General features: G+C 47.5%; 9 protein-coding genes and 1 non-coding gene across 10 annotated transcripts; 6 read left to right on the forward strand and 4 right to left on the reverse strand.

The window, feature by feature from the left end:
* Positions 1 to 3,362: 3,362 nt before the first annotated feature.
* On the forward strand, positions 3,363 to 3,824 carry EDB93DRAFT_1254401 (uncharacterized protein; the record flags this gene model as incomplete). The annotated part of the gene is made up of 1 exon (XM_041453607.1): positions 3,363 to 3,824. One exon carries the CDS (start codon positions 3,363 to 3,365, stop codon positions 3,822 to 3,824), a length of 462 nt encoding a protein of 153 aa, XP_041303582.1.
* A 486-nt stretch (positions 3,825 to 4,310) lies between these two features.
* On the forward strand, positions 4,311 to 7,201 carry EDB93DRAFT_1171754 (kinase-like domain-containing protein; the record flags this gene model as incomplete). Its single annotated transcript, XM_041450369.1, has 14 exons — positions 4,311 to 4,436; positions 4,496 to 4,717; positions 4,772 to 4,834; positions 4,895 to 5,074; positions 5,126 to 5,156; positions 5,212 to 5,249; positions 5,298 to 5,495; positions 5,543 to 5,890; positions 5,937 to 6,002; positions 6,068 to 6,253; positions 6,302 to 6,332; positions 6,382 to 6,419; positions 6,466 to 6,684; positions 6,734 to 7,201. The coding sequence occupies 14 exons, from the start codon at positions 4,314 to 4,316 to the stop codon at positions 6,902 to 6,904; spliced, it is 1,914 nt and encodes a 637-aa protein (XP_041303583.1). The 3' UTR covers positions 6,905 to 7,201.
* EDB93DRAFT_835967 (kinase-like domain-containing protein) lies at positions 6,887 to 8,364 on the forward strand. The gene is made up of 7 exons (XM_041457647.1): positions 6,887 to 6,992; positions 7,118 to 7,303; positions 7,354 to 7,539; positions 7,591 to 7,621; positions 7,675 to 7,712; positions 7,762 to 7,980; positions 8,063 to 8,364. Exons 2-7 carry the CDS (start codon positions 7,271 to 7,273, stop codon positions 8,279 to 8,281), a joined length of 726 nt encoding a protein of 241 aa, XP_041303584.1. The 5' UTR covers positions 6,887 to 6,992; positions 7,118 to 7,270; the 3' UTR covers positions 8,282 to 8,364.
* A 1,037-nt stretch (positions 8,365 to 9,401) lies between these two features.
* On the forward strand, positions 9,402 to 10,770 carry EDB93DRAFT_1171768 (nucleoside phosphorylase domain-containing protein). Its single transcript, XM_041450370.1, has 5 exons — positions 9,402 to 9,515; positions 9,569 to 9,626; positions 9,678 to 9,699; positions 9,762 to 10,297; positions 10,346 to 10,770. Exons 1-5 carry the CDS (start codon positions 9,500 to 9,502, stop codon positions 10,641 to 10,643), a joined length of 930 nt encoding a protein of 309 aa, XP_041303585.1. The 5' UTR covers positions 9,402 to 9,499; the 3' UTR covers positions 10,644 to 10,770.
* A 15-nt stretch (positions 10,771 to 10,785) lies between these two features.
* Positions 10,786 to 11,917, reverse strand: EDB93DRAFT_836192 (uncharacterized protein). The gene is made up of 4 exons (XM_041457648.1): positions 11,484 to 11,917; positions 11,355 to 11,436; positions 11,181 to 11,301; positions 10,786 to 11,132 (listed from the first exon to the last, which is right to left on the reverse strand). Exons 1-4 carry the CDS (start codon positions 11,819 to 11,821, stop codon positions 11,080 to 11,082), a joined length of 594 nt encoding a protein of 197 aa, XP_041303586.1. The 5' UTR covers positions 11,822 to 11,917; the 3' UTR covers positions 10,786 to 11,079.
* Positions 11,918 to 12,980: 1,063 nt separating this feature from the next.
* EDB93DRAFT_1171776 (TIP49 C-terminus-domain-containing protein) lies at positions 12,981 to 15,061 on the reverse strand. The gene is made up of 7 exons (XM_041450371.1): positions 14,829 to 15,061; positions 14,559 to 14,778; positions 14,183 to 14,424; positions 13,825 to 14,130; positions 13,613 to 13,773; positions 13,422 to 13,562; positions 12,981 to 13,372 (listed from the first exon to the last, which is right to left on the reverse strand). The coding sequence occupies exons 1-7, from the start codon at positions 15,021 to 15,023 to the stop codon at positions 13,204 to 13,206; spliced, it is 1,434 nt and encodes a 477-aa protein (XP_041303587.1). The 5' UTR covers positions 15,024 to 15,061; the 3' UTR covers positions 12,981 to 13,203.
* A 276-nt stretch (positions 15,062 to 15,337) lies between these two features.
* Positions 15,338 to 16,594, reverse strand: EDB93DRAFT_1092518 (uncharacterized protein; the record flags this gene model as incomplete). The annotated part of the gene is made up of 4 exons (XM_041446439.1): positions 15,338 to 15,648; positions 15,705 to 16,335; positions 16,383 to 16,419; positions 16,467 to 16,594. The coding sequence occupies 4 exons, from the start codon at positions 16,592 to 16,594 to the stop codon at positions 15,338 to 15,340; spliced, it is 1,107 nt and encodes a 368-aa protein (XP_041303588.1).
* A 231-nt stretch (positions 16,595 to 16,825) lies between these two features.
* EDB93DRAFT_t97 lies at positions 16,826 to 16,930 on the forward strand. Its single transcript has one exon. It is a non-coding gene; the product is annotated as a tRNA-Met (tRNA).
* A 118-nt stretch (positions 16,931 to 17,048) lies between these two features.
* EDB93DRAFT_1107231 (uncharacterized protein) lies at positions 17,049 to 18,823 on the forward strand (the record flags this gene model as incomplete). The annotated part of the gene is made up of 6 exons (XM_041447699.1): positions 17,049 to 17,139; positions 17,332 to 17,417; positions 17,480 to 17,602; positions 17,652 to 17,718; positions 18,484 to 18,566; positions 18,665 to 18,823. The coding sequence occupies 6 exons, from the start codon at positions 17,049 to 17,051 to the stop codon at positions 18,821 to 18,823; spliced, it is 609 nt and encodes a 202-aa protein (XP_041303589.1).
* Positions 18,824 to 20,670: 1,847 nt separating this feature from the next.
* EDB93DRAFT_1107232 (uncharacterized protein) lies at positions 20,671 to 21,591 on the reverse strand (the record flags this gene model as incomplete). The annotated part of the gene is made up of 4 exons (XM_041447700.1): positions 20,671 to 20,808; positions 20,831 to 20,977; positions 21,120 to 21,262; positions 21,528 to 21,591. 4 exons carry the CDS (start codon positions 21,589 to 21,591, stop codon positions 20,671 to 20,673), a joined length of 492 nt encoding a protein of 163 aa, XP_041303590.1.
* Between the last annotated feature and the right edge of the window lie 3,624 nt (positions 21,592 to 25,215).

Genomic DNA, 25,215 nt, shown 5'->3' on the forward strand with positions numbered 1-25,215 from the left:
AAATACATGCTGCATGGCCCTTGCAGTCCGCAGCGTTGCATAGAGAATTCATGGTGCAAAAAGCACTTTCCAAAATCATTCTGTCCCCAGACCCTGATGAAGGATGATGGCTATCCCGAGTATGCGAGACCTGACAATGGTCGCACCATCCAAAAGAACGACATCATCTTCACCAACAAGGATGTTGTTCCACATCCCCCCGAACTGCTGGTGGAATTCAACTGCCACATCAACCTCGAGGTCTGCGCCTCTATCAAATCTGTCAAATACATCCACAAATACATTTATAAGGGAAATGACCGTGCTACGTTGGAGATGAGAGGAGCGGTGGATGAGGTCAAATCATATCTGGACTCGAGATATATCAGCTCTACCGAGGCTGCATGGCGCATCTTCAAATTTTCTATGCATCTCGAATGGCCCTCTGTCTACCATTTGCTGGTCCATCTCAAAAATGAACAGATGGTGTTCTATGACCCCGAGGATGATGCTGAGGAAGTCCTTGAGCGCACAGAAGTGAAAGATACTTGCCTCACTGGATGGTTCAAAGCCAATGCCAATGAGAACTTGGTGGCAGCTGGAGCCCACGACAGCCTCTATCAGGATTTCCCCTCAAAATTCATTTGGAGCAAAGGTGCATGGAAGATACGGGAGCGAGGAATGGTGATTGGAAGAATGTACACTGCTGCGCCCAGCTCCGGAGAGCGCTTCTATATGAGATTGCTTTTGACTGTAGTGAAAGGTATGATGTCTAAGACAATTTTTATCAATCAAGCTCACCATAATTTCAAGGGGCTACCTCCTTTGAACACCTTCGGACACATGATGGGACTCTCTATGAGACTTTCAAGGAAGCATGTCGGCACAGGGGTCTGCTTGATGACGATTATGAATGGATCCAGTGCTTGCGGGATGCCTCTCATATGTACACAGGAAATTGCATGCGCAATCTCTTTGCCATCATCCTGCTGCACTGCAACCCTACCAGCCCTGATGATCTTTGGAACTGCTTCAAGGAAAATCTCTGTGATGATCTGCGTCACCGCCTCACTCATGCACCGTTCAACATGCCTGACCCCACGGAGGAACAGGTACACGACTATGGTCTTCATCTCATTGATGGCGTGCTCTGCAAAAATAGCAAGTCTTTGGAAGCAATTTCTCAAATGCCAGTAGCTCGAATGGCAGAAAGATGGGGGGCCATGGAGGGCAACCAGCTCATCACTGAGCAGTGTCAGTATGACCCGCAGGAGCTTCAGCAGATAGTGGATGAAGGAGTCCCTTTGCTTAATGTCGAGCAGAGGGTGGTCTATAATGCTGTGGTCGAGGATGCCATGAATCGTAATCAGCAAAGACCCGGACGCGCATACTTTGTCCATAGCGCAGGGGGATGCGGCAAGACGTATCTCTGCAAACTCATCGCTTCAAAACTCTGTGCTGAAGGAAAGATTGTCCTCTGTGTGGCCTCCTCTGGAATTGCTTCCCTCCTCCTACCAGGCGGACGTACGGCTCATTCATGATTCAAAATCCCCATTCCCATTAACGAGGACAGCACGTGCAACATCAAAAAAGGAGATGTCGTCCACAAGCTTCTCAAGGAGACCTCCCTCATCATCTGCGATGAAATTCCGATGCTCCATCGTCATATTCTGGAGTGCCTTGACCGCACGTTGCGTGATCTTCTAAACAAAGAGGCTGATTTTGGGGGAATAACCATGCTCTTCGGCAGGTACTTTAGACAGACCCTGCCGGTGGTGACCCATGGATCCAGGGAGCAGATAGTGAGCGCTACCCTTTGCAGATCTCAACTCTGGCGAAAGCTTCGTATCTTCCACCTCAAGAGAAATATGCGGCTTGGTCAAGACCCCGCCTCTGATGAATTTGCAAGGTGGCTCCTTGAGATTGGAGCTGGCAAGGGCACAAATGAAGACGGAACTGTGACCTTCCCTATTTATATGCGCTGCCCCAACAATGATGTCCAGTCTCTCATCAACGCCCTATACTCTCCAGTTCTGCTCCCTGGGCAGCCTGCAGTGGATGATTCCTTCTTCCTGGAACGCACCATCCTCTCCGCAAAGAACACTGATGTGGATGAGATCAACACCACCATTCTTGAATCATTCCCTGGAGATAAAGCGGTCTTCACCAGTGCAGACTCAGTCAGCGAGAGGGAATACGATTACATCCCCACAGAGTTCCTTCATACCCTCACCCCATCAGGCTTCCCTTTGCACAAATTGGAGGTCAAAAAAGGTGTTCCCCTGATGCTGTTGCGCAACTTGAACCCCTCCGAGGGCCTCTATAATGGAACTCGCATGATCCTGCTGTCTTGGACTGTTCGTGTCCTCAAGTGTCGCATTCTTAGAGATGGAGTCAATGAAGCTTGCCAAGATGATCAGGACACTGGTCCTAATCCCTTGCATGACCCTGGATGCCACATCTGAAGATAACCCTATTCCTCTCAAGCGTCGCCAATTCCCCGTTCGTGTCGCATTTGCTATGACCATCAACAAGGCGCAAGGTCAAAGCGTCAAGTGGGTTGGGCTTAATTTGCGGACTCCCATGGACAGCCATGGACAGCTCTATGTTGCATTATCTCGCTGCACTCACCCAGATAGAGTGTTTGCTATCTTTCCTGAGAATAAAGAGGGCTCAAAGACGATGAATGTAGTGTATACAGAAGTGCTTAGAAGAATTACGATTCCTGTTGGATGATTGATGTACATATGATGTACTTTTATATAGAGAACCGACTTGGATGTGATGTATCATGTAGTTTTAGTTGTGTCGAAATGCTGCTCAAAAATGTAATTGTTTTCAAAATGCACTATGATCATTAGTAAGGCAAAGTGCCGCAGGCACCTCGCAAAGGAGCGCGAAGCACTCCTTTGCCTTGCTGTGCCAATTGGCACAGCAAGTATTCAAGGTCAAGACTTAAGACACCCAAAGTAGGATGAAGCCGAAGGCACAACGGGTGTGTGCTAGTCTATAAAGTAAGGGAGAACGGTGGCGGGAGAGAACAGTCGCTCGCGTGGTTTTCGCTTGGGTCGCTTGGGCCGCTAAGATACACTTAGATTCGCTAAACGCCATGTGGTTTTCGCTTACCTCGCTTAAAGCTCGATTTGGAAACTTGCGTGGTTGTCACGTGATTTCGAGCGTCCGCTGCCCATTAGGGCAGCACGCATTTAAAAACATTTATTATTCATGAAATTCAAATTATATACAATAATTTGACTACTATAAGAAAAGAAAATTGAGAAATGGGAAATGAGAATAGGAGAATGGGGGAGATGGGAGAACAAGAAAAGAGAGGAAATTGGAGAACAAGAGAACAGAGAACAAGAAAACAGGAGAAACAGAAAATGGAAGAATGGGAAAAATGGGAGAACAGGACAACAGGACGGGAGGAGGACAACAGGACGGAGGAGGACAACAGGACGGGAGGAGGACAACAGGACGGGGGAGGACAACGGACGGGAGGAGGACAACAGGACGGGAGGAGGACAACAGGACGGGAGGAGGACAACAGGACGGGAGGACAACAGGACGGGAGGAGGACAACAGGACGGGAGGAGGACAACAGGACGGGAGGAGGACAACAGGACGGGAGGAGGACAACAGGAAGGAGGAGGACAACAGGACGGGAGGAGGACAACAGGACGGGAGGAGGACAACAGACGGGAGGAGGACAACAGGACGGGAGGAGGACAACAGGACGGGAGGAGGACAACAGGACGGGAGGAGGACCAACAGGACGGGAGGAGGACAACAGGACGGGAGGAGGACAACAGGACGGGGGGACAACAGGACAGGAGGACAAGTGAGATGGGATCAACACATTCAATTTTACTTTTACTTTTCTCATTTGCACAGAGAACAGGGAAACAGGAGAATGGGAAAATCAGAGAACTTATGAGGGGAACATAATTTGCTACAAAGTGCTTTGTAGCACTGTAGCGCAGTATGTCCTGCTGAGAACAGGAGGGTTCAATATATCTGAATGTAATATATCATGCTCAACTTGATGAATACAATATAATTTATTTCAAGACCTAAAATAATTATTAAAATACCCAAAGTAGGATGAAGCCGAAGGCCAGGAAGCCAACAAAGAGCGCGAAGCGCTCTTTTTGCTTCCTGTGCCGAAGGCACAACGGGTGTGTGCTAGTACCATATGACCTTGCAAGCAAGGTGATGACTAGACAGGGGTTGTATATGTCTGTTTGTGCGAACTGATAGGTTATACCCGAGTAAGGTTAAAAATAGCCACGCCGCATCCGCGTTCCCATCACACAAATACAAAGTTGGGCTGGATGCGGTCCTTCACCACTGTTCACACACCTTCCAAACCAGCTACAACCCATCATCTTTGCAATCAGTTCTGCATTTTTTATATCAGTATGCCAAGTCTTGTAAACTGGAAGTTTCCTGAGCTTGTACTTCGAGTCTAATTCAATATACGTTCGTTGAATCAACTCACCATTACTAATAACAGATTCGGCGCCTACGGCGCCGTGGCCAACCGTTTGCTGCTGGTGCTCCAGTCGAGCAACCCTCCGCAATTGAGGTTCAGGAGATGTCTCTTAAGCCACCAATCGACGGTCTTTTCGAAATCGACCCAAGCATGATCATCAGGGGAAGCAATTACCCGACCGCTTCGGGTGGTCTTGGAGAAGTTTGGAAATGTATTTTGAATAGGGGCGCAAGCCAGGAAGAAGTACTTCATACTCATCCGCCTTCTCTATAGATATACTCAATGTATAATGTTTAGGTTGCAGTCAAATCTCTACGGTTCACAAGTTTAACTGACGCTGAAGTCGACAGGATCAACCGTGTATGTTTGGGTAGCTTCTGAAATTGCCACGTATCTGGATTTAATGTTCTTCGAACGCAGAAACTTGACCGGGAACTCAGGATCTGGACCATATTAAAGCACCGGTATGTAATACCCCTGTATGGCACTGTAAAAGATTTCGGTTCATTCCGTGCTGTCGTCACCCCCTGGATGTCAAACGGGGCTTTGATATCCTACCTTGATCATGCTGATCTAACGGCAATGGATAACCTTACCCTGGTGAGCTTGTTTTCAAGGCCTGTGATAATAATTTATCGCTCTTCTTAACAGCTCAAGCAAATTGTGGAAGGTCTCAAGTATCGTGAGCAGGAATGAATTAACCGTGGAGGTAAACGACGTAACTGATTGTGGACCAGTTCACGACCATGACGTGATTCATGGTGACTTAACTAGTGTAAGTTTACTCTTCTATGTATCCCTGATCGTCTTATCATGATTGTAGAATAATATCCTAGTTGCTGTCGATGGATCCCCGCGCATTGCAGACTTCGGTATCTCGAATATCATGTTGGAGTCTAACCCGGCATTCTCCTATCATACCGGTTCAGTTCGCTGGGCTGCTCCAGAGCTCATACATGGCACCGTGCCGTGCGCCGCCAAGTCGAGTGATATATATTCTCTTGGGTGTCTCATGCTTCAGGTAAGTCTCTTATTTCGCTTGTCTGTGTTACTGATATGGCAATGCAGGTGTTATACGGGAAACTACCTTACTGGTGGATCAAAACTGCCCTGCAAGTTATTGCATGCAAGTTCAAATACCAAGAGCCCATTAACAACACCTTGCAAATTCAAGCACATCATCTTGCTTACATGCGGCGGTGTTGGTTAATCGATCCCGAATCTCGCCCATCAGTAGAGGAGACTCTAGAGTTCATTGCTGGGATGTTTCCACTTGTTCATGACTGGCCTTTGTTCTACAACCTCCGAGAACTACCTAATCAGGTTATCACAACATACGAGCATCGCGGCACCGTGACAGGGGGTCTGGGCGATATCTGGAAATGCAGTTGGCGCAAGAACTCGCAGGAAACTGAAGTCAGTGTATTCTTGTGTGTACAAAGCCATAATTTATTTGTTTCAGGTTGCGGTCAAATCAGTTAGGGTTCCTCTTACGGGCAATAAAGATGAAGTCAAACAAATAATCGAGGTTAGTGTCAAGTTTTGGCGTGTTGCGCTAGTGTGACAGAATTTACCATGCCTCCTATCTAATAGATGATTAATCAGGAGGCTGCTGCCTGGGCCAAGTCGTCACACCATAACATCCTGCCCCTGTATGGCACAATCCCTTACTTCAACCCTCTTCCTGCTTTTATGTCTCCATGGATGGCCAACGGCTCGCTGACGGACTATCTACAACGGGAATTCTCCTGTTTGTCAGCAACCAGGAAAACTGACATTGTAAGCCCATTACTCGAGCAGCATGATTGTGTCTGAGCTGGATGACAGTTAAACCAAGTGGTTTCTGCGCTTAAGCACTGTTAGTGTCATTCTTGAATGTCAGCCATGGACTTACGGCTAGTTTCAAGTGCACGATTATGGCATCGCTCATGGTTCTTTGACAAGTGTAAATTGTGTGGACGCCAATTATCATGCGCTGACGACATTCCCAGGATAACGTGTTCCTTGACGGCTCTGGCAAGGTCTACCTTGCTCACTTTGGTCGTCTCTCCCAGATTTTTGCACGAGGACAAACCTCTATGTCTGGTTTAGCAAATACATTTGAACTGAGGTACATTGCGCCTGAATTCCTCACTCATATCGTAGATGCAGGAGCCTTGAAATCGAGCAAGGCTGGAGATATTTACTCGTTTGGCTGTCTCATGATCCAGGTGTGTTCTCGAACTACTCTAAGCACCCATATCACCTAATATTCTCTAGGTGCTGTTAGGAAAGATACCTTATTCGTGGATTCGCGATGCCAGCAAAGTTTTTCCAGAAAGAGTCAAAGGTGTACTGCCCTTCCACATGGAACAGGTATGTTTAAGCCACGTGCTCAGAGCTGGAGGGTTGAAATTACTGATAAATCGGAGGTCAATGAAATGTATTTGACCTTTGGGCAACAATGTCTGTCAGTTGAAAGCGAGGCCCGTCCGGCGATCGAGGATGTTTTTTGCTTTTTTGTAGTCCAAAGCATTGGGTAGATTCTCGCTCGTGCACGCCTGTCTCCGTACTTACCGACCATAGTGCGGCTGATTTAACAAATTCTATCCGTCGGATCAATAAATACCCCACGAACTCTGGTGGATATGCGGATGTCCACAGATGCCAGCTTGTCTTGGACTCGACGACCGTGCTCGTACAGCAAGCTGTTTCCCATTACCAGGTCCCTCGTGGATGCGTTGATGTGAGTGTTAAATAGGCGATTCCTGTCACTTTTCCAACAGTGTCTAGGTCGCAGTCAAGGTGTCTAGGCCAATGGGAGGGATCGAGATACCTAGATTGACCAATGTTGGTAGAAATGTCTTGTATCCTCATTCCACTGACTAGTTACTTGCCAGCGCTTTTTTCGGGAAATCAAGATATCGTCGACACTCAATCATGAGAATATTGTACCTCTCTGGGGAGTTGCATGTCAATTCGGGGTTCTTCCCGCCCTGGTTTCGCCGTGGCTAAAGAATGGCACCCTGACAGAATATCTGCAGAATCGACACAAGGAACTTCCTCGTGGCCAACAGTATGCACTGGTGCGTTGAAGTCGTTGCCTCATAACGGCTACGGTACCAAAGACGCTTTAGCTTAGGGATGTAGCTCGCGGCCTTGAATATCGTTGGTCCAATGTTTGCAATTCACATGAAACATAGCTGACGCAGATCCGGTAGTCCATTCGCAGCTGATTGTCCATGGAGACTTGAGTGGCGTACGTACGCCTTCACCGAGTTTGTGACTGCTCAACTTAAACCCTTTAGTTCAACGTCCTTGTCGATGACGATGGAAAAGCACGCATCACCGATTTTGGTTTATCTGCTCTCGTTCCAGCGAGAATAAGCCAAGCCTTATTACCTACCGCTCCTGGAGGCACTCTGCACTGGATAGCACCCGAATACCTGAGGGCGGATGCCAGCGACGTGCCATCCATGCTCTCTCAGGCAAGCGATGTATACTCTTTCGGAGGAATCATGCTTCAGGTATGTGCGTGTTTGAATCCACGCTCCCAATGTTCGATGGCACAAACATACTAATGCCCAATGTGCTCATTCACTGTTTCAGGTACTGGAAGGAAAGATCCCATACCACTACATCCCCCATACTGCTGCTCTAGTTGGTCAAGTATTACAAGGGATCACGCCTCGAAGGCCGGTTGTACCCGTTATCATCGACGAGGACTGGGACTTTATGCAGAAATGCTGGTTACCACATGCAGCGTCTCGGCCGTCTGCCACAGACATTGTTACGATTATGGAAGCACGGGCTATGATTGTCGTGTAAATAGGACGACCGTATTCACTCTATCGATGTAGATCATAGTGAACTAACAACGAATGATATCTTTCACGCTACATCTAGCATAAGATTCGAACCACTACTGACGACGATGTTGCAACGTATTTCTAAGCAAATCCAAATCCTTCTTTCGTTCGTTCGTCCGAGTCCTTCGTCGACTGCGGAGTGGAAAAAATAATTTGGTGATTATGGGTATTGATTGGGTGATATGTAGATATAAAAACAGCCATAATCGGAGTCTTAGAGTAGTAGACGAACCGATACACCCACTCGTTTGTGAAATTATGATGGGCGGGACTCAAAGCTTGATGCTATGATGGCATCATGGTAGTGAATCTGATGGTATTTAGATTCGACTCTGTTGTCCCTTGGTTGTCCCAATTCACAGTTGGTTCCATGGGCTGAAGGGAAAAATAAGGTCGTGATTATGCTCGATGGAGAAAAGAATCGCGACTGGCTATGGTGAACGACGCCGACGGCTGTCAGATGAATGATGGCCTGATGGAATCTGGAAAGATCTGGGCTATGTCACAGCTGGTATTGCGTCGAAGAACAGAACTTTGTGGGCGTTCTTGTGTAATTGTGTAAGTCATGAGAATGAGAAAAATGTCTGCTCTGATGCAAGTGAATACTTTTGGGTGGAAGTTCTGGAGGGGCAACCTGACCCCGATAGTGACCCCTACCTGTACAAAAGTGAGTCAAGATGAGCTGCGATTCTAACATTAGTAGGAGGGAATGCGACTCGGGGAAGTAAACCTCACCCGGGCTTGGATCTCTCTTCTTGTCACGAGGACCACCTGCTGCGCAAGGGCAGGCCGCTCTATTAATGACTGAGAGTGGATGCTATCCAGTGCAGGAAGGAAGAGGAACGGGTCGTAAGGTGGAACCCTCACGAGTCATCATGAGTGGTAGCTGGAAAGTTGTGCAATCTTGCCTTGATACTGTCCTCCATCACTACGCGGTGTGTGTTCTAGTATGGGATTTGCGCTAGAGGATCACGTCGTATTTGGCTTGAAAGTTGAGAATAATATGCAGAAACTGTCATGGGAGCTTGACTCTCTACTATACTTACGCGTGTAATAATTCGAAGTTACATAATTTGGTACTTGTCCTTATCTCACTACGATTGTTCGAACGTTTTCACTTGCCAAAAAAAATGTCTCCAATATCGCAGATTGAAATTTCCGTGCTTTTTCTGATACCATGACTTCCAAGGATGGTTAGCATTATTGTCTTCCACCGCATATTCAACTCCTCATGATAACTTCACAGTGCTCGTCGGTGTTATCGGTGGTAGTGGACTATACCACCTTGATAACCTGACTTTCGTGTGAGTTGCAACATGAAAGCTATGTTCTGTAGCTTATGACAAACACCTCAGGGAGAAAGTTAACCCAGAGACTGTTCGTTTTCATCCTCTAAGAATCTTCATGATCCTGACCGATCTGCATTGCTGTCTTTTCAGCCTTGGGGACACCCATCTTCGCCCATCACCATTTGTTCACTACCTTCAGGCTCAAAGATCGCCTTCCTGGCCCGTCACGGGCATCACCATTCGATTGCACCGTCAGCAGTCCCTTCTCGCGCCAACATCGCAGCGTTGAAGTCCTTGGGAGTTCGAGTTATTCTTGCATTCAGTGCTGTTGGCTCGCTCCGCGAAGAGATCGCCCCAGGATCTTTTGCTATTCCTACTCAGATCATCGATCGCACAAAGGGCATACGTCCAGCCAGCTTCTTCGAGGGCACGAAGATAGTCGCTCATGCTGCATTTGGTGATCCCTATAGCGTGAAGTTGATTCGCTGGCTGGAGGTAAGAGTAGAGAAGGCTCTTGCAGACGAAGGCAGGGGAGTGGTTCTCCACAAGAACAAGTGCATCGTTTGCATGGAAGGTCCCCAGTTCTCTACCAGGGCGGAGAGCGTCATGTATCGAGCGTGGGGTGGGGATCTCATCAACATGAGCGCTTTGCCTGAGGCCAAGTTAGCTCGTGAGGCGGAACTAAGGTGACTTGACCGCTCGATTTGCTTCGACTTGACTGAGGAACTATCTAGCTATGCGTTGATAGCAACTGCCACAGACTATGATTCGTGGCGCCCCCATTCGGAGGCAGTCACTGCCGCAGAAGTATTCAAGACCCTGCAGGATAACGCTAACACATCGAGGCATGTTGCGGCTACCGTTCTCGAAGATCTTCACGCTGCCGCGTTAGATGGGGATATTCTGACTGAAGAAAAGGGCAGCATGCGTTTCTCTATCATGCCGAGAACTGGCGAACAGGACCAAGAGGATATCAAGAAGCTGGCCTTCATATTACCTGAATACTTTACACCAGGCAATGTCGCTAACTAGATGCTGTCATCTTCAGGTTAGTGTTGATCTAGAGTGGCCCAGGTGTGTAGGTTCACCTACGATCTGGGTTCTAGTCGATACCATATGTAACTTCCCTTAAAAATCAATCATTTCACCGCCTGGCAATCTGGTTTGTGGGAAAAGCTCTTTGTCATTTTAAATGGTTTGTTCCGCCGAGTTCACTCCCCTCGGTATTACGCGAATGTAAGGATAACAGATCAATTAGGCAGGACGGAAATAAGGGGACGGGGGGTCATCAAATCTTGTTCATTGCAAGAAAGAAAAGGGTGTAAAGAAGATCCTGCCTGATCATTGAGTATTCGTTGTCCATGACAATGGGATATGTTACAGCATGAAGTAATTAGCATGACTGCGAAGTTTGCCTTGGAGGTGGGCAATTTTGAGGTAAGTATGAAATGTGGTACGGTCTGTGTATCTACAGGTTGTGCTCTGCAATGTAGCGCATGATGAGGAGCGAAGCCATAATGTCTGATGGTAGAGTCAGTCACTGGGCAAGGCTAGACAATAACAACCTACCTATGGAAAGGTGACAACATGATTCGTGAACGGTCAGAGTGTTTCCGGAGACGCCATAAGCTGGCATGTGCGGTTGACGAAGATCATAATGAGCGACAAGGTAATTTTCTTCTGAAATGCACTATAGAAAAGACGGATCTAGGTTTGTTGGTGGACAAAGCATGTTCAACGTACCGACCACTCGTGGCCATCTGCGCTTTGGTGTTCCCATCTGTATTCCCGGCCGTCACCCGCCCGGAATTTTCTGGAGAGAGATCTGTGGTAGATTAGGTTTGGCTGCGGCAATACAGGAGAACAGCATACCCTCCGAAAAAGGCCGTTCTTCGTAGGTATCTGTTCATCGGAATCGTCATGCTGGGCGCAGGAGGGTAGAAAAAGGAAATATTTCCTAGTCCTCCTGCAGCACCCTCTGCAAACTCAAGTACCACTGAAGGCTGTCTCTCCAGATGCCGCGTGTCTCCGTGTCGGGTTGAACGGCGTCCCATGTTATAGATAGCCAAAACGGCGTCGTCTCTGGCAGGAGAACGTGGATGAGGCACGACACGTATGAACATGCGGTCGTAGATGTCATCATAATCCGAGCCAGTTACACGGGCTGTCCGATCCTCGAAAATGTAGGGCATTTGCAGAGGTCTTGGCATGATGATCGTCGAGGTGCCAAATGATACAGTGGTCGGGATGCAAATGCGAGGCTAAAAAAGTTGTCTTGACCGAAACCTCTTATATACAGTTCCGCGCGTTTCATGACCTGTGCGGTTGCTTCCTCGGGTTAATAAGGTCCAAAAAGGGAGCCAAGTTAAACTCCGGATAGGTTGCGTCGTAAGTTGACGCGCATGGGGTATTCTGGTCTTCGCGGGGTTGCAATTTTCCCTGGCAAAGTAGCACTGGGTTATCTGGAGAACAGAAAAGGGCACCTGCCTTGGAGTGCTGGTCGCGTCATTGACTCGGAAACAAAATCCCCAGTTCGCGAGGCACGAGCCCCGTCCTCAGCGGATAATGAAATATCGAATACAACGATTTGAACATGGGGCTACCGAGCCGAAAAATGAAGCTTAAGCATGGGATCTAAACCTTTACTGTGTACAAAGTTGAGCCCAATGCCAATCCTTACGTGATTGCCCTGGATGGTAACGCGAGAAATGGAAGACCGCAAAGTCAATTGTAGTATTCAGCCAATTGGGTGTGTGAGACGTCCCACCTGTGCTCTTGCTCCACTCCCGACGTGCGAAACCTGTTCGACATGTGATGCATAAGACATATCACGAGCTCATGCTGACATGACTTGTGCCTGGTAAAAGGCAGGACTGGAAAACCAGCGCAGTGGCACCTGTGGCTGCGGTCTGTGAGAACACCGGATCCGGGCGCCAGACTGTCCAAGCTCTTGCACTTGATCACCACGTTCGTTAAGTTCGATTAACGCAGCTGCATGGGAAACGTGCCCAAAAAAGTGACGAGCTTAAATGCATCACTTACGGGAATGTCGAGCACGAGGATAGAGAGTCGATGAAGTCGTGAGAAATACAAGGCTTCCCTCTAAAAATATGATCAACCGTAAACATAGTTTGGTGACAGAGTATTTGTTCTTCCCGGAGAAGTATTTTAAACGTGGAAGTGCAGGTCATCAGTCAAAAACCGAGCACGTTATGGTAAATACGCCCTACGGTTATGGAGCACAAGGGACTGCCGTCGGAAGAATTTCAAGCAAGAAGGCGATGCCTCAAGTGTGAAAAAAGAGTCCAGGGCATCGATGGGTTTCCCCATTGATTTCCCCACTGGATGCCCCAAAAAAACGATGAAACAGAAGCAGATTATAGTTGTTCGAGACTCACAGTTTTAGCGCAGGGCTGAATTACTGACTTCCTTAAGGTACATACTCTTGGCCACTCGAGACAAAATGATAAGCACCAGAAAAGGCATTCTCAGACGAGAGGCAGCTTAGGTAATCTGAGCACACCAAAACCATGAACAAGATGAACGAGATAATATAAAGCGTACGAGAGAAGCCGTCAGTACGGAACGATATTCACCACATCTTTCCCCCATCAAAACCACCGTCCGCGCCAATATTAGTTGCAGAAGTTTTCGCATCTAAGAACAACTCATTCATCTCCCCAATATCCTCAACTTCTATCTGGTTTCTTCCAGAAAGACCGGCGAGAATGGAAGCTGGCGTAAGAAGCTGGAGTGCATATCTGTAAAGGCGGTCACGAGAGGTTCACTGTTAACTGAGATGTCTCATACCGCATCGATCCCCGTTCACCCTCCTCAGCTATTCGCTCCAGAACCCCAGAACCCAATTTGAGACCTTCCACATTCGCACGTAACTGTACTACCTTGCCAATCTGCTCGCGATTATATCCATCAGTCTTCACAATAAGACACCTTGACGAGACAAATCAGTCAAAAGTCTGCTATGAGGTTTGCAGACCAACCTATCCAACAGATCCACAGGGATACCATGAGGTGAAACGACATCGGTTGTCCCTCGTACTAGTGCATTTCCACGATTGGTAGCGAGTATTACAGTAGGCGCCATGGGTGATTCGAGGAGGGCATTCAGATAGGTGAAGCACTCGATATCTAACATATGCACCTAAGGGGAATGGTCAGCCTCACTCCTACAGAAACGTGAGAAGATAGATACCTCATCAATGAAAACTACGCCCGGAACAACCTCCGCAACGCCCTGGTCTACGTAGCCTTTGACCACCTTGTTGACTTCTCTTCGAAGTTTGTCTGTCACCTCCGTCCTTCCGCTTTTCACGAGGCTACCCATGACGCTCATGATGTCTTGGCCACCTTGCGGACGCGCATTGGCGGCATCGAGATCACCGAGAGTAACGTCTTGGACAAGCTCTTTGCGCTTATGAACGTCGCCCTTCGGTAATGGCACGTATGTCTCAGATTCGAGGTCGTAGGAGGAGGCATATGCATCAGATCGTCCAACTCTCTGCATGAAAAGAAATTAACTGTGTACGCTGGATCAAACAATATCAACGCACCTTGACTGCACCGGTGTTGGCTTCTACATAAATAACATCACCGACCACGATTTTTTCCTTTAGGATTGCTTCATAGATGGTGGGATCTAGTCGCAACTGCTTGGTACCTTTGACAGTTTTGAGACCAACGATAACATGCGAAACTGTCTTTCCGTATCCGCTCAATGGGTTCTCAGATTCTGCAGGCGTAAGTTCGGTAACCTCTCCTTCGTAAACCTCCTTGGTTTCTTTTATCCGCAGACCTGTCGGAAAAGAATGCATTGAGTGCGAATTCGTAGATCCGAGCCCAGACACAGGCAATGCCATCTACAGCACAACATAAAATGCGTATTCACAAGAAACCCGATAAAGAACTCCAAACATCTAAGGTACTCACCAATTGCTCTCCTGAACGATTCTGCAAGTACCTCCGTCTTCTTCACCTCTGTGCTGTACACCTCAGATCCAACCATCGGGCAAAATGGTACCTTGGTACCAAGCTCGTGCGATACTGCTAGAGCAAGGGCTGTTTTTCCTGTCCCCGGCGCGCCTACGAGAAGGAGCGCGCGTCCCGAAAATTTGCGGGATTTTACGAGATCCACCACCACTCCACATGCCTATGAGCTTGGTCACTTCCAGGACAAATATATAGAGACGTTATAATGACCTCTCGAGCATTAGTTTGGCCTATGAATCCTGCACCATCAGGTGCTGCGAGACCATCTGCCGTGAGCCCCAATCCTTTTATGTGCGAGTGAGGAGCGATTCTAGAAGAGCGAGCATTAGATGTTGCGGATGGTGGTGGTAGAGCGTTGTGAGCGACAGGTGCTGATGTAGATGGTGTTGCGCTTGTTGCTTTCATGATGGCTTTTCCCTAGAACGCGTTGAAACGCGACAATCGTGACTGTCACGATATTATGTCAGCAGAAGGTTGTTTATTTCTAAAGCTGTTACCAAACAAACTCCAACTCCATATGTACTAGTACACCTTCGAGAAATTGGATTTGGGATTTGGCCCAATGGATATGATTCGAACGTTTTACATAGATTGTCGACCGGCCAAGGATTAGCTTCATAGCACGGCAGTACAATTCACTAGCAGATAATTATCCTGCAGGCCACAAGCGTCGCAACCAGTACCATCTGATCAAATCGTCTGAAGATTATGTTCGAATGTCACCAATCCGAAAATCCAACAAGCCTCCCGTCCCATGTCCACCAAATCATCTCATCCTCCTCTGAAATTTCTTGGCTCGATATTATTTCGGAATCTTCGGTTAATCGCTGTCGGCTGCGAATCCATACACCTTCGACTTTTCCACCTTTCTTTCTTTTCTTAACATCATCTCTCGTTTGACGTTCCCCAGATTCCTCAAGAAACTGATCTAGCAGCGCGTCAAAAGCACCGCTGAGTGTTTGCCTAGGCACCCACGCTGGGTGCATAAATTTTCGCGGAGCACGCAGCACTATGTGTGTCTGAGTCGGAGCTATTCCCGGACCAGCGTTAGGGCGTAGATGAAGCTTTAAGATGGTTACTACTGACACATTTCGCTAGCCATTCCCTGTCCGTCATTTTCTCCGCACGCGCTTGCTAGTGTGCGAGAGAGCAGGCGTTCAGCGGCGCGGAGGGCTTCGAGTTCTTGAGCATAAGTCGGAGGTGGTAGGGGTGGTGGAGGAGGGGGAGAAGAGGAGGGCGAAGGTGTCCTAGATAGCGGTGGGGAAGGTGCTTGAGAAGATCCTTCGGTTTCCGTTTCCGAAATTGCTTCTTCATCGCCCAAACTATCACTGCTATCGCCGTCATTGCATTCGAGTGAGGCAGCATCGCCATCACTGTCATTGTCCGAGTCAGACTCGTCTTCAATGTCACTTTTGTCGTTGTCATCCTCCGCTCCCTCACCCTCATGTCCAGATGGGACATTCAAGCAATCATCTCGTTTTCCCCAGACCTTTGCTTCCAGAGCATCCACACCAACCATTACCCTGCATTTGGCAGATCCAGGTGTAGAACCGAGAACAACTGCAAGGTAGGCACGACCAGAACTTCGAGCATCTTTCGTCCCGCTGTGGGAAGCAAACGCCGTAGAGAGTGCTGTAAATGTCGTATTGAGGTGTGACGCGAGGGTATCAAATGAATTGAGAAGCTCCTGACGCTTCTTCGCAGCTCTAGACGTTGTCTTTGGTTCGTCAGCGCTAAAGTCAGATAAATTGGCAGGGCACCTACATCGCCACCAGGCATCCGTGCCATCTGTATAACAGGACTATATAAAAATCAGCAGACGATTTGATTGCCAGTGCTTAAGCTTACAAAGGAACCTGACTCTTCAGAAACAGAACATGACCAACCAGGCTAATGCACAACCTGGCGGCCATAGAATCCGTCACAAGGTCGGCGTCGAGTGTGATGAATGGAATCTTCGTAGGAGGAGCAGGCATTGGAGCAAGCAGGATATTCGTATGAATATCTCCGATTTCTTCAGGAGGCATGTTCCTTTCTAGTTTGCAGTCAGAGAGTGCGAGGATACGCATGATTTGAGATCGGAGGATTGCAGCTGGTGGGAGGTGACACAGTATATGTGACGTCACGCGCTCAACGCGTTTTCGTCACGTGCTAGAGAATATTTTCAGCCCCAACCTCAGTAGTGTTATCACGCCGGCTCATCATAAGCCCTGATGGCTCAGTTGGTTAGAGCGCAGGTCTCATACTGTTCGTGTGACCGGCATCGCTACCGGGTAATCCTGAGGTCGCAAGTTCGAACCTTGCTCAGGGCATCATATTTTCTCTTGGTGTACTTTTTTGGTTTCGCTCCCTTCAAGATCCAGGATGTCCAAGGAATAAAACCTTAGCATTAAACTATGGTGTCACCATACTCGCGTGTTTCCCCTGAACATGCTCACGGTCTCGACCAAGCCACTAGTATCCAATGTTAGTGCTCGTTTTCTCATCGCCCAGCTTGCAAACTTGTGCAACCGTGACCTAGGTATTTTTTTTTCATTGGTTCATGTGCACCGATCACTCGCAAGTACTTACATTTTTGAATCATTGCTGCTTGTTCAAAGGAGCCATTGAACACGACCGAAAAAAATCATCCATGATACTGGCTGACTAAATCCCTCAGATCGACGAGGGTTTTGTTGAAGATGGCCTTGATACCGATCTTCAACGTGACAAGAATGCCCGGTTGTGCAATTGCACCAACTCTTCGATGAACTGACACCATCGGTGCCTGTCTTCAAACTTGATGCTTGCGATCAACTGGTCGGTTCAATTAAACTCCATGTTGTATAGTTTGATGCATCTGTAGATCGATATCGTGACAGAACACAGATTTGCTCGTGCATGTGGTGGTTTCACATGGTATGCTAGCGATTTTGAAGGTACTGGAAAACAACTTAGGCAAGTGCCCCGGGGACGTTTTCATGAAGCTTCACATCATCAACTTGGTAAGTCAGCGACCTGATTTGCATTCATGCACTTAACGTTGTTGGCTAGTTGGTCACGAGTGGTCTTGGGCTCTTGGAACGCCCCCGTCTCATCTGTGGAATCATGGTCATGATGGGTATGTGTCGTAACCCCAGGGAGGTTGATAATGAAAGATTGACGCTGCAGGTTTTCCTGAAGAGAAATACCCTTCTGAGCTTCATGTGGAGGCGTCCAATTCTATCAGGCCGCTCTGCCATACATGCGCATCGACCTTTTAGATATTCCTTTAATGCATGTTTACTACCTGATTTTTGCATCAACCAACCGGCGAATGAACACACCCATGATCATCCCTCGATCCGTGTCAGCGATGAGCTTTGCTGAATAAGAGAAAGTGGCTTGTCACCCCCTCCGCTGGTGGACATCGATCCAGAGCCTAGCATCGAGTCCGTATCGCATACTAGTCACAGATCCTAGGCTAATCAATCACAGGGACGGCCTTCGTCGTGAGTACTAAGTTTGAACTCTATCGACGTGGCTGAATTTCGGTCGCGAATTGATGTACCACTCGGATCATAAAGTGAAGCACTGACATGCGATCCCGTTCGCTATCGGGTCATCGAACTGTAATCCCGACCGGGAGATGCTCGCTTCAGCATTATTGTGGCTAGCAACCGGACGCCAAATCGGCTCGGAAGCTACTCGCTTCGCGTATTACTACTAATGTGTTGGTCGGAAAAACGTTCTGCTATGTCAGAATTCATCAAGACTTAACTTTTAAAGTGTAGCCGGTTAGATGATCTCATAATTTTGCCGGCGATAGCCCTCATGCTCGGACTCAGTGCTCACAAGCTCAATTTCTTCTATTTTAACAGTCATGCTGGTGTATTTTTTTTCGTAGTCTGCTCTGTGATGAGCACATATTGCAGTATCACGATTTTTGTCAAGCAGATCTATTGGATTCAACAAAAAAACATGACTTCAGTAAGGTCTGAGAATGCTGGCAACCTTCAGTTCGAGAACAACTACAGCACAATAACAATATTTTATAATGCTGAATATAATTCTTCGTATATGTTTAGTTTGCGAAACGGAGAAGGCAAAGCCCCGGAAAAGTCGTATACGTGCAAAAAGGAGGAAAGTCATCTGCAAAGCGAGAGGATAGTGTTGAACCGGTGTTGAAGCTTAAGGGTAGAGCTCGGACGATGGCAGGGAGGGAAAAACTTGAATTCGGAGAGTGATTGACACATGCTGCAAGCTTGGCACCCAGGCTCGTCAGCACGAGCAAGCACAATTTAGATTTAAATTAGCAACTGAGGACGCTGAAGAGACCATGACACCATACCTTCACTGGTCTACTGTCCTCCCGATGGCTGTAGTAGCATGGATCTACAAAAAAAAACTCTGAGTAGTACTTTTGTGCGGGGAAAACTGAGTACATTCGCTGTCGATATCAGAGTGCATGTGCTGTATACAAATGAGAAACGGTAAGGGTCCTCAGGTGCGGTCAGGCCGAAAATTAGGTGAAACGGAGGCAGAAAGTGAGTGGCTTTGAACCTGACAGGGTGGGCTAGTGCGAAATGATAGGGTCTAAGGATCGATAATGGCGAGGGTTTGGTGTAAGTAGCGATTGTAACGGTTTGAGAGTTGAAAACGATGATGGAGTCGCGTGGACGTCGGCGCTAGATCCGTGCGTTTCGTTTTGAAGTTGTGATCGGGGCGTAGAGGATATGCGATCCTTATGTGTTAAGGAAGAGTAATAGAAGAAACATGCATCAAGGAGCAACTGCAGCTTGCCAGATGTCCCGCCCCCTTTGCGGTATTACTGACACTCGCCAGCAGTAGTGTGTCTGCGTCGGCATGTATTCGTCATTGACTTAAGTAAGCGGGAGGCCTTCGTGACGAGCAGTTGCCTTTTCGAGCAGAGTTCGGTGCCGAAACCCGCATACAGGCCGCATTATTGCCTACGGAAGTCGACTAGTCATCGACATCCATCGTTGTGATGCTCTACTAGTATATATTACTCTAATAATCTTCTCATTCGTTCATTATCTGGTGGCCTGACTTGTGTTCCATTCCACCATTCCACCTGATGCGCCTTTCACTCATTGAGACTAGTGGATGAAATATAACGAGATTCCACGTAGCCTGCGGCCGCCCTGCGCCACACAAGGCATAGTTTCAATGACCCATATCGTGAGTCCTCATCATGTTATATCACGGCGTGCTTATCGGTGGAACGTTTCAAGACCTCAAATTGAGTATTGAATGGTGACAAGATTTGATACATTATTTGCGCGGTGGCATGTTATACATTCAATACAAATCTATGGTATAATCCGTTCGAAAATCTAACCCAGTCAATGTCCTTCAGGTACCGTGCTTCAAATCACTTAACAACCATACTGCTAACCTGACGCAGTCGCGTTGCAGTAATAATAGTCCTGTTAAAGATCGAGATTGACCGAGCTGTTGAGTTGAGTGGTGATGCTCACCACCGTGTTTACGACGTAGCAACAAGATGGTAAATAGCCACTTGAGCAATCCCCTGAGCAGCTGTCGCACTGCTCATCATTAACATTCCCCGGTTGCGAAGCATCCTTTTGCAACACAGGTAAGCACAGGTGTCTTTCTACGTTTATGAATCTCTCTTACCTCCATGCAGCAAAGAAGCTTGCCATCACCACAAGTATTTGAATTAGATGAGGTCGTGTTAGCAGCAGCAATGGCAGCAGCCATAACATAGCCAGCTTGTGAAAGGAGAAGGGAGATAACGAAAATCGTGAAGACTCGAGCGATCATGTCGATGTGTATCGAGGTCTAGGCAAGTGCTGTTCCATGTGCAGATTAGCAGCCTTTTAACTCTATCGGAAAGCGTCCTTTCCGAGTCACCATGGAGGCTACACTGAATCGGGCACTAGGTTTAGTAAAGTGAGTGGAACGTCGAACAAACTTTGAATGACATCATCCTTGATATCACTAGGCTCAAAATTGAGGCAGCCATTATTAGTGCTTCTGCCGTTCATATTGACATCGGACTCGACCGAACTTCTAGATACAAGATTTCGTTAATGGGGCCGCTGTTTGGTCAGAGGTTCGAAACATAATGCAGGAAGGTTTGCTGTTTTATCGCATCGTTACCCTGCTCATACAGGCACTGGTTTGGACGCTTTGTGATAAGCCGAATATCTGAGCTTGACACTCGCCACAGGAAATAGGTGCCTCCCTATGTTTCAACATCAACGTACGACGAACAACTGACGTTTGATGCGAAAGTTCTCTCGAACAACTTCCATTTTCCAGCCCTGTCTTCTGTGTTTGTACGTCTCGTTGGATGGCAACCATCTCAGAATGTGGAGGAAGCTGCGCACGGCGAGTTGCAGGTGCGCTCTTACCTTTCCGAAATACTTCGGCTCCAAAATGACAAAAATGAGGTATGTGCGTTACGTCACTTGAAACAAAAGTCAAAACTTCCAACGGCGTCCGGTGAGGTATTTTCCACTGTTAAATGAATGAGGTGTGTGTGACGTCACTTACGGCAGAGATGAAGACCTCCAACACCACGCGGTATTTCCTGCTTGAAGGTGAAGCAAGTGACTTGTCATCGTGCGTCTGACCACACCTAACCTCCAACCTGCGTCCTCCTGCATCACGCGCTAGGCCCAGTTGCATGTTGCTCGCTAAATAAAGTATTTTGAATGTTACGAATTAGAAGCATGTTAAATGCGTGTTGTCCCCCTTATACTTTACATTAGTTGTATTCACCAACACTGTCACGCGTTCTCATTCATTATGTAGAAGGTCTACAATCAAACGTATGAACTACCCACGGATGCGCAGATAGAATAAAATTAAAGCAATGAAAAAGTATTATCCGCACACCACCCAACATCGAGCAAACTTCGTGCGGAGAGCGAGAAAGATTGTTGGTTAGCACATGCTTACGTCCCACGAGATACGACCAAATTAAGATATGGATGCCGCGCATGGAAGTACGCACGGCAGACATGAGAATGAAGCGTTAGTAAAAAAAAAAAATCGGCTGTTAGAACCTAGCAATGTACGCATGTCGGATTTAGAAGGTGGCGAGGTGCTGAGAGGTAGGGTATAGCACGGGTATGGGGGCCACGGGCATGTTCACGGGTAACTGCACCATCCCCGAATCGTCTCCGCGGTGTTATACGTTGGAGTCCGGTTGGACGTGACAAGGATCCACGATCCTTATTTTTCGGAGGTCATTGACTGCAACGGTGACCCATTGCTTCGATCCTATTGTTCGCTTACCAGTTCATATTCTTCCATCTCGAGAACACAGTGGTCATAAATCAGACTCCACAATGGCCCGGTCACAGCTTTTGAAAGTGGAATGAGTGATTTCGGGCTCTACACTAAATTTTCCAACGAAGCCTAAGCTAAATTTAGCTTGAACGCTTTTGGAGATTGGGATTAGTCCTGGCAAGTCCCGCAGGGTAAACTTTCTCGGCACTAAGTTGGACGAGCTGGTGTCCTTTCTGATAACGCACATGTCTCTTAGGTTCTTCCAGGCAATTATTAAAGTTCGCTTTGTAGCATCATGCCGAACAGGATGATAAAGCTCATCTAAGTGTGTGAACTTATTGCTCGCGTTTGCGTGGACCTTGATTGATTTTCACTCACAGAAGAAAACTTGGCATTCAGCAATCTATTCAGTTTTTAAACTTGACGCTGTAACTGTTGAGTATAACAATGGTCGTCTGGTCCACTTGCTCCCTTGCAGGGCACATAAATGTGAACTCACTTCTGGAGGTGTCCGCCGCTTCCAGGACCAAGGGTTATCAGACCTACATATTGTTGCTATTTGTTGTAACTTATGTGTACCGGAAGGTAAATGCGATACTGCGGGTAAGTTGCTATACCGTGGGTGAATACGGATATACCCGTGCTATACCCTGCAGTGAGAGGTGTTGGAGGTTGTGGAGAACTCCGGAAGGGCCAAAATGGTGTATGTAGTATGGTATGGGAAGGCGGACATCACGTGAAGGTACGGTCGAGGTTGTGTGCAAAGCACTTATTGAGGCCACGTTGTGTCTTGAAGAGCAAGTTGTGCTGTGCGCCTTGAGAGAAAGTAACTTAAACCATAGTGCTGACCGCTCAAAGAGGAACTGCTCATTATTGTGGTGTGGTAAGGGCGGGGATCGCAGCAGACAATAGCGACCTTCAGCCGCGGTCGTACGCGAAGGACAGAAGAGATTATCATGACACTGGCTTCACTTCTCCGCGTATGTTTCGATCGTGCTAGAAGTGACATAGAGATGCGATTTAGGCCGCATTTCTTTCTTTTTTGTTTCTAAGAAAAAAGAACACAAAGAAGAGCGCACCTGCGTTAATAGAGATGTCGATGTTAAATAACACAGTGACGGCGTGTCAGCGGAATGAGTTTGGCGAAGGGAAGGCGGGCTTTGGCGGAGGCTGGGCGGGCTTAAGCAGAGGGAAGGCAGTGGCGGAGTGAAGGCGGGCTTTGGGCGGGTTTTGGCAAAGGACAATGGTCATATGAAGGCGCGTGTGCCAAAAGCGTACCTTCAACCGCCGGAAAAGGACGAGGGCAGCGAAGTGATGGATGAGCGGAGCCTGGTGTGGCGGAGGGCGCGTGCCGCAGTGCGCTGATGAAACTCGACTTCGGAGTTTGATGAGCGCGGATGGCAGGTATTCCTGACAAGCAAAGAGATATCGGAGGCGCTAACTTTTGTGCAGACAAATCGTCGTTGGCGTTCACGTTGGCATTGGCGAGGACCAAGAAGTTTTTGACTCCGCTGTTCATCATGTTGAGTGACGAGGTCTTGTCATTACGTTATTATGTTGCACGTGCCACAGGGTGAATTGTGCGTGGTACACCGCTACCACAGTTGCAAAGTTAACAACCACCTCGTCCGATTGGATTGTTATACATCCGAACAAGATATATACATAGGAATTAATGATATCATCTCCGAACAAGATTAATATTGATCAATCAGTGGCCCATCACATTAAATGTCAATGTCATGCCCGAGGTGCCAGGGTAGCATAATTCTGAGTTTCACACTAGCTCAAACTTGGGTTCAAATTTAAGCTTATGGCCGCGAATAGATTTTTTACTTGCCAGTAGTAGCATGACGGGGTTGACCGGCGTGGCCTGGTTGCAGCAGGGAAGGTTTCACTGATATCGCGGAAAAGTGTTACCTCTGAATCCGTTTGACACCTTTCTGGATTTAGACTTTGCGAGCTTCGTTGCGAATAAATTATAGAACGTCTAACATCAGTAATGCGGTCTTTGGAATAATCATATGATCTGGCCTGAACCTCGCTTGTTCTCAAACGTCCTGTCGGAAAAAGTACATCTTTACGAGTCAGTGATGAACAACCATTTGATAGTAACATACACGGAGGTGTGGCAATGATGTCAGGTCCAGGTATTGAAGGGATCCATCAGCCTGTCGTGATCATCGAAAGATATAGAAATAATAAAATCAATGGGTGAAAGCACTGTTCGCATGTATGCGTTCGCCAACGAGATAGGAAACGGTATCCCGATGACAATGACAAGACCCGTAAGGAGGAACTGCCTCGACCGTAAGCAAGTAGAGCCAACATTTTTGTCCAAAGGGAGGGAATACAAATGCGAAAAATTGAACGGGACATCTGATAGTCACGGTGTGTTCAGAGAACGCCGATAATATCAAGGGTAGGGCTAGGTCAAAGAAGCAGCTGCGCTTGCAGCATGGGTAAATGTGTATATGAGGTATAATTGAATGGGAAGGCTTGAAGGAGGTTAGTCTTGTACGCTGCTAAGGGAACTCACAAAGTTGACATCAAACCGAACCCAAAGATAGCAGCACCGATGATAAGCATTATGAAATGGCAGTTGGCTTGGGCGAACATACTAACTGACGCAGGTCAGATGTGCCATGACCTGTCTGAGCCAATGGAGCACACGTGAGTCGAAAACATAAAGTTATATCAGTGCGATACGACCATGACAGCTACCTGGAGTTGATCAACATGGACCAGGGTGGTCATACTAATCATTTGCGGTAGCTACCTTGTTGATTGTAAATATTTGATTGGGCGATAGTACATGATAATCAAAGTATGGGTTAACGAATCGCAATAAGGGACTTTGGATTAATGGATCTGACTCGCCAACTCGTTGGGGAAACGACGGCGGGGGCAACATTAAAACTTGGCTTGATGTATGATGCGGCATCATCATCATGGGGGTTATTTTGAACTTTCGATGTTTCAAATTTGACAGACCGTTATCGCAGTCCACAGTTGTGTCTACGTACTGAACGACAAAGCAAGATCGTGAGCTGTATGATGAATCTGGAGAGGTCTTGGCCATGGATGACATTGTCATGACTGGCAGTGGCATTGTGCGTTTAATAACAAAACTAGTAGTTGTTGACTGTCAACTTGACCGGTCAGTTCCGAGTCGGCGTTCGGCGCTCAGCATTAGCTCCGAATAGTACTTACTCATCGACATCTTCCAGCCTATGTTCAATAATGCAGGAGCTGGAGTCTTGTCATTTCAGTTCAGTTCACTTTTTTTATCTTCATCATGTCCAATGCTACTACTACTTGGACTCGGTATTAGACGCCAGGCTGGTCACGAGCC

This window comes from Suillus bovinus (genome assembly GCF_016758785.1).
Source record: "Suillus bovinus strain UH-Sbo-P2 chromosome Unknown EDB93scaffold_73, whole genome shotgun sequence".
Classification (NCBI taxonomy): domain Eukaryota; kingdom Fungi; phylum Basidiomycota; class Agaricomycetes; order Boletales; family Suillaceae; genus Suillus; species Suillus bovinus.

Coding starts and splice junctions, on each gene's coding strand:
- EDB93DRAFT_835967 (XM_041457647.1), top strand. CDS start 7,271: ATGGGAGGGATCGAGATACCTAGATTGACCAAT. Junction 7,304..7,353: donor AGATACCTAGATTGACCAAT/GTTGGTAGAAAT, acceptor GTTACTTGCCAG/CGCTTTTTTCGGGAAATCAA. Junction 7,540..7,590: donor GTGGCCAACAGTATGCACTG/GTGCGTTGAAGT, acceptor AAGACGCTTTAG/CTTAGGGATGTAGCTCGCGG.
- EDB93DRAFT_836192 (XM_041457648.1), bottom strand. CDS start 11,821: ATGCCAAGACCTCTGCAAATGCCCTACATTTTCGAGGATCGGACAGCC. Junction 11,437..11,483: donor AGAACGGCCTTTTTCGGAGG/GTATGCTGTTCT, acceptor AATCTACCACAG/ATCTCTCTCCAGAAAATTCC. Junction 11,302..11,354: donor CAGATGGCCACGAGTGGTCG/GTACGTTGAACA, acceptor TCTTTTCTATAG/TGCATTTCAGAAGAAAATTA.
- EDB93DRAFT_1171768 (XM_041450370.1), top strand. Junction 9,700..9,761: donor AGAAAGTTAACCCAGAGACT/GTTCGTTTTCAT, acceptor CTGTCTTTTCAG/CCTTGGGGACACCCATCTTC. Junction 10,298..10,345: donor GCTCGTGAGGCGGAACTAAG/GTGACTTGACCG, acceptor GGAACTATCTAG/CTATGCGTTGATAGCAACTG.
- EDB93DRAFT_1171776 (XM_041450371.1), bottom strand. CDS start 15,023: ATGAAAGCAACAAGCGCAACACCATCTACATCAGCACCTGTCGCTCAC. Junction 14,779..14,828: donor GCCAAACTAATGCTCGAGAG/GTCATTATAACG, acceptor CCAAGCTCATAG/GCATGTGGAGTGGTGGTGGA. Junction 13,373..13,421: donor GGTGAACGGGGATCGATGCG/GTATGAGACATC, acceptor CCGCCTTTACAG/ATATGCACTCCAGCTTCTTA.